The sequence below is a fragment of the Oncorhynchus keta genome, chromosome 10, assembly GCF_023373465.1.
Source record: "Oncorhynchus keta strain PuntledgeMale-10-30-2019 chromosome 10, Oket_V2, whole genome shotgun sequence".
Taxonomy (NCBI): Eukaryota; Metazoa; Chordata; class Actinopteri; order Salmoniformes; family Salmonidae; genus Oncorhynchus; species Oncorhynchus keta.
Window position 1 is genome coordinate 34,862,467 of NC_068430.1, and position 12,465 is coordinate 34,874,931.

General features: G+C 43.9%; 1 protein-coding gene across 1 annotated transcript in view; it reads left to right on the plus strand.

Moving 5' to 3' along the window:
• Positions 1-11,955, plus strand: part of prkcda (protein kinase C, delta a) — a 31,439-nt gene extending 19,484 nt beyond the window's left edge. The window contains exons 10-18 of the mRNA XM_035777802.2: positions 1,652-1,745; positions 1,991-2,121; positions 2,349-2,522; positions 5,644-5,735; positions 9,509-9,571; positions 9,824-9,962; positions 10,150-10,338; positions 10,454-10,582; positions 10,853-11,955. Of these exons, the coding sequence (XP_035633695.1) occupies positions 1,652-1,745; positions 1,991-2,121; positions 2,349-2,522; positions 5,644-5,735; positions 9,509-9,571; positions 9,824-9,962; positions 10,150-10,338; positions 10,454-10,582; positions 10,853-11,011 (1,170 nt within the window). The 3' untranslated portion in view covers positions 11,012-11,955. The remainder of the gene's footprint in view (positions 1-1,651; positions 1,746-1,990; positions 2,122-2,348; positions 2,523-5,643; positions 5,736-9,508; positions 9,572-9,823; positions 9,963-10,149; positions 10,339-10,453; positions 10,583-10,852) is intronic.
• The last annotated feature ends 510 nt before the right edge of the window (positions 11,956-12,465 follow it).

Here is a 12,465-nt window from a genome sequence, read left to right on the forward strand (position 1 = left end):
TGAGGGGTGGGCCAGTCCTCTTCTGGCTGTGCCGGGTGGAGATTATAACAGAACATGGCCAAGATGTTCAAATGTTCATAAATGACCAGCATGGTCAAATAATAATAATCACAGGCAGAACCGTTGAAACTGGAGCAGCAGCACGGCCAGGTGGACTGGGGACAGCAAGGAGTCATCATGCCAGGTAGTCCTGAGGCATGGTCATAGGGTTCAGGTTCTCAGAGAGAGAGAAAGAAAGAGAGAATTAGAGAGAGCATACTTAAATTCACACAGGACACCGGATAAGACAGGAGAAGTACTCCAGATATAACAAACTGACCCTAGCCCCCCAACCCATAAACTACTGCAGCATAAATACTGGAGGCTGAGACATGAGGGGTCAGGAGACACTGTGGCCCCATCCGATGATACCCCCAGACAGGGCCAAACAGGAAGGATATAACCCCACCCACTTTGCCAAAGCACAGCCCCCACACCACTAGAGGGATATCTTCAACCACCAACTTACCATCCTGAGACACGGCCGAGTATCGCCCACAAAGATCTCCGCCACGGCACAACCCAAAGGGGGGCGCCAACCCAGACAGGAAGATCACATCAGTGACTCAACCCACACAAGTGGGTTGAGTCACTCTACTTCATCCATCCAACTTCAACCCACTCAACTTCATCCATAAGCCCTTCGGGTGTCGGGTGGACTGGGGTGTCAGGTCGGGCCGCAGTCAAGCCACTGTTACCTTTCCTTCTTCCCCAGTCCTTCCGGGGTGTTGAGTGGTCATGGACTAGGGGAACAGCACTAGCCGCGGTAAAGCCACTGTTCGAAAGAAAATCAAATACAAGCGAGACAGATAGAAAAAGATGGTAGAGAGAGGGATACAACCCCAGGACATCCCCACCACACAGGGATGGGCATAATAAAGAGAAACCAGAGCTGTAACTATTTACATTTTAGGTTCATTTATTTGGTTATTTCAAAATTCATTACATGTTAAAATGTTAAATCAAATTCCAAATAATAAACAATTCAAACAACAATCTGAGGAGCAAGCAGCCATGGAAGGGTGCCCGAGACCCAGAGGTCAATTGTGTCACTCCCCTGTGGTCCGCTCGCTCCTGGTGAAGGTCTGGTGTTTGGTCCCTCGTCTGGTGCTGGGACTGGCCAATTGGTTCTGGATTGGTGCTGCTTCTGCAGAGGGGAGGAATGACAACCTGAGGAGCAAGCAGGCACACAAGGGAGCCCTAAATCCAGGGGTCAGTGATGGCATTCGCCTGTTGTCCGATCGCTCTGGGTGAAGGTCTGATGTTTAGCTCCCCCCTCCTCCCTCTTGTGGTGGTGGCTGGTTCCTGGTTGTGGGCTGGTGCCGGTTCTGTGAGCGCGATAGTGGGAGGTAGGGATAGAGAGACATGGAGAGAGCGAGGAGTAGAGATTGTGTCCATCGGCCTTGGTTGGCTTGGAATGTTGACCGTTTCCATCAGACTTCACTCGCATAGAAAAGTTGGATGGAAACATGGTTAGTGTTGATTTAAGACTGAAGAATTTGCTGTGTGGATATGTCAGTGGTGAAAAGGAAAGTGTTTTTATTTGCTTCTCCCTCTCATCACCCTTTTGTAAACATTTTCTCTCTCCCTCTGTCGCCTGTATGTTTTTCAGAAATCCTCCTCTCGGCGCTCAGACCCAACCCTACCTGACCCAGATATAGGGGTCTATGAGGAAGTCATTAGGAACTCCATTGGTGGTCTGGATGGTCAGTGTGTTTTTGATTTTATGAACATATTTGATGATGATGTGTGATGTTAAATTCACTGAAATCAAGTTGGTGTAAATTGTTTGAAGACAAATATGTTTTTATATTTACCCTTACAGAAAAAACACGATTTAACATGTGAAAAGTGTGTGTTTTTTTCCATAAGGGTAATGTTAATTATAATAAGGATGATGATAATGACGATTGGGATGATGACTTTATAATGACCTGTGTGGGTTCCCCAGACGGCCCCTCCTATGCCAGGCTGTGGGAGGGCTCAAGCCCTCACCCCCCATCTCGCCTCACCCACCTGACACGCATCAACGTAGACAACTTTGTTTTTCACAAGGTCCTGGGCAAGGGCAGCTTTGGCAAGGTAAGCCTGGTACAACAGACAGTCAGGATCCTAGAGCAGCACAGTTCACATACTGGACACCAGTAGACACAACAGACTTTATGGGAGGATATTACCACCAATATAATATTTAAATCAGGTTCACCCCTCTTCTTTTGTTTTCTCTTGTCTTCTTCTCTTCTTTCCTTTATTCTGTTCTTTTCCTCTAATTTTATTCCCCTTACTGTCCCCCACCCTTCTCTCCCCAGGTCCTGCTGGCAGAGTTGAAAGGTCAGGGGGAGTGGTTTGCGGTGAAGGCTCTGAAGAAAGACGTGGTTCTGATGGATGATGATGTGGAGTGTACCATGGTGGAGAAGAGAGTCCTGGCCCTGGCCTGGGACAACCCCTTCCTCACACACCTCTACTCCACCTTCCAGTCCAAGGTACGGACTCTAGCCCTACACACACTCCTTGGTCCTCTTACTGTGTGTCAATCTGGCTATTACAGCAACATATAGCAATGTGATGTGCTGAAGAGAAGCAAAAACACAACAGAAAGATTAGCTGTTGTTTTTTTTCTGATTAGCATTAGCAAAAGATACAGTGCCTTGCGAAAGTATTCGGCCCCCTTGAACTTTGCGAACTTTTGCCACATTTCAGGCTTCAAACATAAAGATATAAAACTGTATTTTTTTGTGAAGAATCAACAACAAGTGGGACACAATCATGAAGTGGAACGACATTTATTGGATATTTCAAACTTTTAACAAATCAAAAACTGAAAAATTGGGCGTGCAAAATTATTCAGCCCCCTTTACTTTCAGTGCAGCAAACTCTCTCCAGAAGTTCAGTGAGGATCTCTGAATGACCCAATGTTGACCTAAATTACTAATGATGATAAATACAATCCACCTGTGTGTAATCAAGTCTCCGTATAAATGCACCTGCACTGTGATAGTCTCAGAGGTCCGTTAAAAGCGCAGAGAGCATCGTGAAGAACAAGGAACACACCAGGCAGGTCCGAGATACTGTTGTGAAGAAGTTTAAAGCCGGATTTGGATACAAAAATATTTCCCAAGCTTTAAACATCCCAAGGAGCACTGTGCAAGCGATAATATTGAAATGGAAGGAGTATCAGACCACTGCAAATCTACCAAGAACTGGCCGTCCTTCTAAACTTTCAGCTCATACAAGGATAAGACTGATCAGAGATGCAGCCAAGAGGCCCATGATCACTCTGGATGAACTGCAGAGATCTACAGCTGAGGTGGGAGACTCTGTCCATAGGACAACAATCAGTCGTATATTGCACAAATCTGGGCTTTATGGAAGAGTGGCAAGAAGAAAGCCATTTCTTAAAGATATCCATAAAAAGTGTTGTTTAAAGTTTGCCACAAGCCACCTGGGAGACACACCAAACATGTGGAAGAAGGTGCTCTGGTCAGATGAAACCAAAATGGAACTTTTTGGCAACAATGCAAAACGTTATGTTTGGCGTAAAAGCAACACAGCTCATCACCCTGAACACACCATCCCCACTGTCAAACATGGTGGTGGCAGCATCATGGTTTGGGCCTGCTTTTCTTCAGCAGGGACAGGGAAGATAGTTAAAATTGATGGGAAGATGGATGGAGCCAAACACAGGACCATTCTGGAAGAAAACCTGATGGAGTCTGCAAAAGACCTGAGACTGGGACTTAGATTTGTCTTCCAACAAGACAATGATCCAAAACATAAAGCAAAATCTACAATGGAATGGTTCAAAAATAAACATATCCAGGTGTTAGAATGGCCAAGTCAAAGTCCAGGCCTGAATCCAATCGAGAATCTGTGGAAAGACCTGAAAACTGCTGTTCACAAATGCTCTCCATCCAACCTCACTGAGCTCGAGCTGTTTTGCAAGGAGGAATGGGAAAAAAATTCAGTCTCTCGATGTGCAAAACCGATAGAGACATACCCCAAGCGACTTACAGCTGTAATCGCAGCAAAAGGTGGCGCTACAAAGTATTAACTTAACCTCTTGCTCCTACCTGACACGCAGGCGTCCCATCTAGACATCTGGAAATGCAAATGCGCTATGCTAAATGCTAATAGTACTAGTTAAAACTCAAACGTTCATTAAAATACACATGCAGGGTATTGAATTAAAGCTACACTCGTTGTGAATCTTGGCAACAAGTCCGATTTTTAAAATGCTTTTCGGCGAAAGCATGAGAAGCTATTGTCTGATAGCATGTAACACCCCAAAAGACCCGCAGGGGACGTAAACAAAATAATTAGCATAGTCGTCGCTACACAAACCGCACAAATAAAATATAAAACATTCATTACCTTTGACCATCTTCTTTGTTGGCACTCCTAGATGTCCCATAATCACTATTGGGTCTTTTTTTAAATTAAATCGGTCCATATATAGCCTAGATATCGATCTATGAAGACTGTGTGATAAACGAAAAAAAATAGCGTCTTATAACGTAACGTCATTTTTTTAAATTAAAAAAGTCGACGATAAACTTTCACAAAACACTTCAAAATACTTTTGTAATGTAACTTTAGGTATTAGTAAACGTTAATAAGCGATCAAATTGATCACGAGGCGAAGTATATTCTTTACTTGTCCGTCTGGAAATAATGTCCGGGTAAATCTCAACCAAAATATCCGGTCGGAGACCGGAAGAACTGCGCTGCCTTGCCTCTGTTTGACCAAGAAACAAATAGTAGGCAAATGACAAGACTCTCGATGTGTGGAAGCTGTAGGTATTGCAACCTCAGCCCCATTAAATGTGGTTCACCTTTATATAAATAATATGCCATTTAGCAGACGCTTTTATCCAAAGCGACTTACAGTCATGTGTGCATACATTCTACGTATGGGTGGTCCCGGGAATCGAACCCACTACCCTGGCGTTACAAGCGCCATGCTCTACCAACTGAGCTACAGAAGGACCACTATCAATGGGTTCAAGTCGCACATGGATATATTTTTCCATTTTCAGTGATCAGATTTTCCTGCACTTTTCGATGAAACGCACGTTCTGTTATAGTCACAGCCGTGATTTAACCAGTTTTATAAACGTCTGAGTGTTTTCTATCCAAACATACTAATCATATGCATGATACTATATTCCTGGCATGAGCAGCAGGGCGCTGAAATGTTGCGCGATTTTTAACAGAATGTTCGAAAAAGTAGGGGGTAGGAGTAACAGGTTAAGTTTGCTGAATAATTTTGCACGCCCAATTTTTCAGTTTTTGATTTGTTAAAGTTTGAAATATCCAATAAATGTCGTTCCACTTCATGATTGTGTCCCACTTGTTGTTGATTCTTCACAAAAAAATACAGTTTTATATCTTTATGTTTTGAAGCGTGAAATGTGGCAAAAGGTCGCAAAGTTCAAGGGGGCCGAATACTTTCGCAAGGCACTGTAAGTGTCTACAAATGCTGTCTCCAATAAGAAGTGATATAAACGCATAACAAACTCACTTTCATAGCTTATTACACTACTACTGTACTGGGGACTATACATTATGTGTTATGATGCCTGACGTTGAGCGTGTTGTCCACAGGAACACTTGTTCTTTGTCATGGAGTATCTGAATGGAGGAGACCTGATGTTCCATATTCAGGAGAAGGGACGCTTTGACCTCTACAGGGCAACGTGAGTTTCACCTGTCAGAAACGCTGATAGTGTATAGATAGTTTGAGTGAGGTCAAACACAGAGGAGGTACAGAGTCTCGTGGCTGTTGAGCTCTTTTGAGTGTGTATCTGAAACTGGATGTTAAACTAACTGGTGCTCAGTTTGGGAATTTGGAGATGTTCAGTCCTCGGGAGCCTGTATAGCCTCTGTGCTCAGGACAGGTGAGATGAAGAGGCATTCACTTCGACACGGTTGCCAACGATACCTGATCCAGCATGGGCTAGACAGTTTCAGAGAGAGAGAGAGAGATATTCACCCTCTGGCTGTATTAATCATTAACCAATTGTGCGTGTGTATGTTTGCACACCACACAAGCTGGCATCACAGAATGAAGTCTTGGTTTGGTTTCTTGGACAGATTGGTAAACTGCTGAGTTTCCAATGAGTTTCACTATCTCAGAACATAATGAACCTGTTTATCTATTCACTGACTGACCCTGACCTCTTAACCCAGTGGCACAGACACAGTGGGCCATGACTAAATCACACTTAAGACATTACAGTAAATACACACTGTTTCTTACAGAGTTGCCTCTTCACCATTTGGCATGTATTGTGCGGTTCCCTCAGACACAGTGTGTGTGTGTGTGTGTGTGTGTGTGTGTGTGTGTGTGTGTGTGTGTGTGTGTGTGTGTGTGTGTGTGTGTGTGTGTGTGTGTGTGTGTGTGTGTGTGTGTGTGTGTGTGTGTGTGTGTGTGTGTGTGTGTGTACACTCGCGCGCGTGTCTACATGCATGTGTATCACTGGCTACTTTAATAAATGGATCACTAGTCACTTTATATAATGCACTCTAAATAATGCCACTTTAATAATGTTTACATATCTTACATGACTCATATCACATGTAAACTCAGTAAAAAAAGAAACGTCCTCTCACTGTCAACTGCATTTATTTTCAGCAAACTTAACATGTTCATAAAAATATTTACACATAACAAGATTCAACAACTGAGACATAAACTGAACAAGTTCCACAGACATGTGACTAACAGAAATTGAATAATGTGTCCCTGAACAAAGGGGGTGTCAAAATCAAAAGTAACAGTCAGTATCTGGTGTGGCCACCAGCTGCATTAAGTACTACAGTGCATCTCCTCCTCATGGACCACCAGATTTGCCAGTTCTTGCTGTGAGATGTTACCCCACTCTTCCACCAAGGCACCTGGAAGTTGCCAGACATTTCTGGGGGGAATGGCCCTAGTCCTTACCCTCCGTTCCAACAGGTCCCAGACCTGCTCAATGGAATTGAGATCCGGGCTCTTCACTGAATGTCAGAACACTGACATTCCTGTCTTGCAGGAAATCACCCACAGAACGAGCAGTATGGCTGGTGGCATTGTCATGCTGGAGGGTCATGTCAGGATGAGCCTGCAGGAAGGGTACCACATGAGGGAGGAGGATGTCTTCCCTGTAAAGTACAGCGTTGAGATTGCCTGCAACAACAACAAGCTCAGACCGATGATGCTGTGACACGCCGCCCCAGACCATGACGGACCCTCCACCTTCAAATCGATCCCGCTCCAGAGTACAGGCCTCGGTGTAACGCTCATTCCTTCGAAGATAAACGAGAATCCGACCATCACCCCTGGTGAGACAGACAAAACCACGACTCGTCTGTGAAGAGCACTTTTTGCCAGTCCTGTCTGGTTCAGCGAGGGTCGGTTTGTGCCCATAGGCGACGTTGTTGCCGGTGATGTCTGGTGACAACAGGCCTACAACAGGCCTACAAGCCCTCAGTCCAGCCTCTCTCAGCTTATTGCAGACTGTTTGAGCACTGATGGAGGGATTGTGTGTTACTGGTGTAACTCGGGCAGTTGTTGCCATCCTGTACCTGTTCCGCAGGTGTGATGTTCGGATGTACCGATCCTGTGCAGGTGTTGTTACACGTGGTCTGCCACTGCGAGGACGATCAGCTGTCCATCCTGTCTCCCTGTAGCGCTGTCTTAGCCGTCTCACAGTACAGACATTGGAATTTATTGCTCTGGCCACATCTGCAGTCCTCATGCCTCCTTGCAGCATGCCTAAGGCACGTTCCCGCAGATGAGCAGGGACCCTGGGCATCTTTCTTTTGGTGTTTTTCAGAGTCAGTAGAAAGGCCTCTTTATTGTCCTAAGTTTTCATAACTGTGACCTTAATTGCCTACCGTCTGTAAGCAGTTCGTGTCTTAACGACCGTTCCACAGGTGCATGTTCATTCATTATTTATGGTTCATTGAACAAGCATGGGAAATGGTGTTTAACCCCTTTACAATGAAGATCTGTGAGGTTATTTGGATTTTTACAAATGATCTTTGAAAGACAGGGTCCTGAAAAAGGGCCGTTTCTTTTTTTGCTGAGTTTATATACTGTATTTTATACCATCTACTGCACCTTGCCTATGCCACTTGGCCATCTCTCATCCATATTCTTACATGTACATATTCTCATTCACCCCTAGATTTGTGTGTATTAGGTAGTTGTTGGGGAATCGCTACAGTCGCATTAATATCTGCTAACCATGTGTATGTGACAAATAAAGTTGGATTTGATTTGATTTAGTATACTATGGTATAAATACTATAGTATTCACTGTTGTGTTTTTTAAGACTTTATTGTAGTATTCACAGTATTTTTTTGTTTTTAATATCCAATCTTTAAAAATCGAGCTGCTGTCACGCCCTGACCTTAGATATCTCTGTTTTCTATATATTTTGGTACGGTCAGGGTGTGTACTCTAGGTTTTTTGTATGTCTAGGGTTTTTTGTATGTCTAGGGTTTTTGTATGTCTATGTTGGCCTGATATGGTTCCCAATCAGAGACAGCTGTTTATCGTTGTCTCTGATTGGGGATCATATTTAGGCAGGCCTTTTTCCCACTTTCTGGTGTGGGATCTGTTCTATGTTTAGTTGCCTGTCTGCATTATTCGTATAGCTTCACGTTTCGTCTGTGCTTGTTTGTTTTGTTTTGCTGAGTTTCGGTTTTATTAAAAACATGTGGAACTCCTCTTTATAATGAACGTGACAGCTCTACTACAGTATGCTGGGAAATCTGAAAATGATGAGCATGGTTTTGATGGGAATGTTTTACTCTCCACAAAGTAAAACTGACTCAATCACAATCTCACACTCAACACTTGTTATTAACACCAACACCACTAGTGTTAAAACCACTAGTGTTAATTTCACTCTTAGAGAGTTAATGTAACTCCTGAATCAACACTAGATTGTTACACTGAAAAATCAACACTAAGTAACACTGGCCAATTTGCTGTGTACTTGTTAGTGATTGTGAGTGTTGAGTGAGAGTCAAGGGAGAAACCTGTCTGCACAAAATCCACTTCCTGTCAATCAATCAGTCTCTTAATCCTAATCTCTCCATCCATATCAAGGCCCAATCAGTTCCCCCACCCCAGAGGTGAAAAGAAAAGCAGGTCAGAGATAGGCTAATCCTTTAGCTGTGGCTAGGCTGGGGCCACTGGGCCAAGAGCATCTCTCAGGTTTCATTCATCCTTACAGTATGCAGCCATTGTTCAGCTGCCTCCTCTGTGTACCACTCTATACAAATGCCATCTTCAGTAATGCAGCTAGCTACACACTGGACTGGAGTCCTCAGGGACAGACAGCATTGTTCAGGGGCCAACTCAATAGGGAGATGGATAGATAGAGTAGTACTCTGCTGCCAGCTAGCTGGACCTCTAGACTGTGTAGTGATGTTTATTTATTTTTCCTCCCTCCTTTCTTCTCTCCCTCCCTCCAGGTTCTACTCTGCTGAGATCATCTGTGGCCTTCAGTTTCTGCACTCCAAAGGGATCATTTACAGGTAAGTCACAAACACCATCATCGGCACTCTAATGTACACTCACTAACCACTCACTCAATCACATTACCATACAGATAAAAGAGATTGGCCAGAGCCCCTCCACCAAGGATTGATATAGTGATGGTGTCACATTGTGGGACAGTGAGTATGTGATTATTATCTGTCATAACTCTAGTCACACTCTCACCCTTTCCCCTCCACACCTATCTTTCCTCCTTCTCTCCCTGACTTGTTTTGTCTCTCTGCCCTCAGAGACCTGAAGTTGGACAATGTGATGTTGGATCATAGTGGTCACGTAAAGATAGCAGACTTTGGCATGTGTAAGGAGAACGTGTTTGGGGAGAACCAGGCTACAACCTTCTGTGGGACTCCTGACTACATCGCTCCAGAGGTATGGAACACAGACATATACATGGATGCATCATCTCAAACGACACCCTATTCCTTATTTAGTACCCTGCTTTTGACCAGAGCCACAGTAGTGCACTTAATAAGGAATAGGGTATTATTTGAAAAACTATCACTGTGAGGGTCTCACTATGATGATATCACTCACTGTATCTTCCTGTCTCTTTTAGATCCTGCTGGGTCAGAAGTACTCCTTCTCTGTGGACTGGTGGTCGTTTGGAGTGCTGCTATACGAGATGCTGATTGGCCAGTCCCCCTTCCATGGTGATGATGAGGACGAGCTGTTTGAGTCTATCCGTACAGACACGCCCCACTACCCTCGCTGGATCACCAAGGAGGCCAAGGACCTGATGGAGAGGGTCTGTATGCCCCCCCCCCCCCATACAGTGTCCCAATTCTGCCGCTGAGTTTGTTTCTCTCCTCCTTCGTGTTTTTATCCCTTTCTCACTGTGTTTCTCTCCTCCGCCCCTGCAGCTGTTTGAGAGAGACTCCACTCGCAGGCTAGGCATCGTGGGTAACATCCGTGTTCACCCCTTCTTCAAAACCATCAGCTGGTCTGCCCTCGAGAAAAGGGAGGTGGAACCCCCCTTCAGACCCAAAGTGGTACGGTCTAGACATGAGGTTTTATAGTGACGATATAGGACAGTTGTAATAGGCCTACCACAATATAACATATTTGGGGTAGTTTCAAAGGGGAGAAGAGGCTGTCACTGACAGCCATTCGTGTATCAAGTCAAAGATCTACAGTAATTCAACTACTGAATGCTCTGTAGAAATCCGGCATTTGCTGTTTATTATTTGATTCATCACTTACTGTCTCCATCTATCATGTATCCACTCTTCTGATTGGCATATCTCTTCTGCCAATCACAGAAAGCCCCAAATGACTGCAGCAACTTTGACAGGGAGTTCCTCAGTGAGAAGCCCCGCCTCTCCCATGGTGACAAGAACTTCATGGATTCCATGGACCAATCAGCTTTCGCCGGCTTCTCCTTCATCAACCCAGAGATGGAGCACCTCTTGGAAAAGTGACGGAGGGGTCTCTCAGCCAATCCCCATGCTCTTAGTTCTCAGTGACATCACTGGGGTCATAGGGGAAAGGTGAAGCCAGGATTACATTACTACTGTTTTAGGGTCACTTTGTCAAGGTGTCCTCATTCATGTGATCAAACCTTCAACTTGAGTGAGCTGTTCTACGTTCAGTATTTGTGACTGTAATAGAAACACAAGTTTCCTCTTCGGGTACTTACTTAGTGAAATGATAAGAGTTAAACTTATACAGGAATTGGCCTCTGTTGTACAGATAGGTGTTATTGTGTGCATGCTAGAGTGTCCAGGTGTACTAGGGGCCTTATTTTAATGGTCGTGTGTGTGTGTGTGTGTGTGTGTGTGTGTGTGTGTGTGTGTGTGTGTGTGTGTGTGTGTGTGTGTGTGTGTGTGTGTGTGTGTGTGTGTGTGTGTGTGTGTGTGTGTGTGTGTGTGTGTGTGTGTGTGAAATGTAAATGTCAATGCTGAGGGTTTTGTGTGAATGAGCTGTTTGCATGCATAAAGACCTCATACCAACACCAACCACCTCTCAATCTCAACAACCTCTGAATGTGTGTCACGTACTCTTGAAAGATTAACTGAATCAAAGTTCAGTTTGTCACTGCATGGGGAGCCCTTGCATCTACTAGCCAAGTACGAGGGAGTTGTGGTCTGTGTTTGCCATAACAAGACCAAGTTCAGACTGAGCAACTACAGGTATCCCTGCCATTCCATGTAGCGTCATCTGGGACAGGGACAGATTTGGTGTAAGTGAATAAGTGCTTATTGTGTATGATGCTATATGAATGTCTTTATTTGAGTGGTACTTAGTGAGATTATGTATATAGATCTATATGTATATTGATGTTGCGTATATTATTGGTGCGCTTAAGGATTAGCGTTTTTTACTGTCTCCATTTTACATCTTAATAAAAAATCATCAACTCCCAGTGTCTTTAGTCACTTGTCAAGTGTTACTCACTCTGTGATGAACATACAAAACACAGTGATGTTTTATAAACCACACTCTCAGTGAACTCATCAAGAAATTGCCTATTAGCAAGATTAACCAATCAAATACCTTTGCTTTCTGCAAATTGTGAACTCTTTTTTTTTTATTGTAAATGTGAATCTAAATTAAATTCCCATGAGAATTTACCTTAATTTCTGATTTAGTTCTTGTATCTAAAAATCAATATTGGAGTGACGATGCCTCCTAGCGGGCCACTTGCATAATGTACACATCGTTCTGGCGACGTAATGGATCTTCACCATAGATATTGGTCGTTACTAGTTACCACAGCCACAAAGTCATAAACCCGCCTAAATCTGAAAATAAACTCAATCATTGGTTACAAAGGGATTTATCTCTGAATGGTAGAATATTGCTCACAAAGGCTGAGGGTATTTCCAGGCTCACTTATGCTGCATGTCGAAAATAAGATAAGCAAGAACATTGA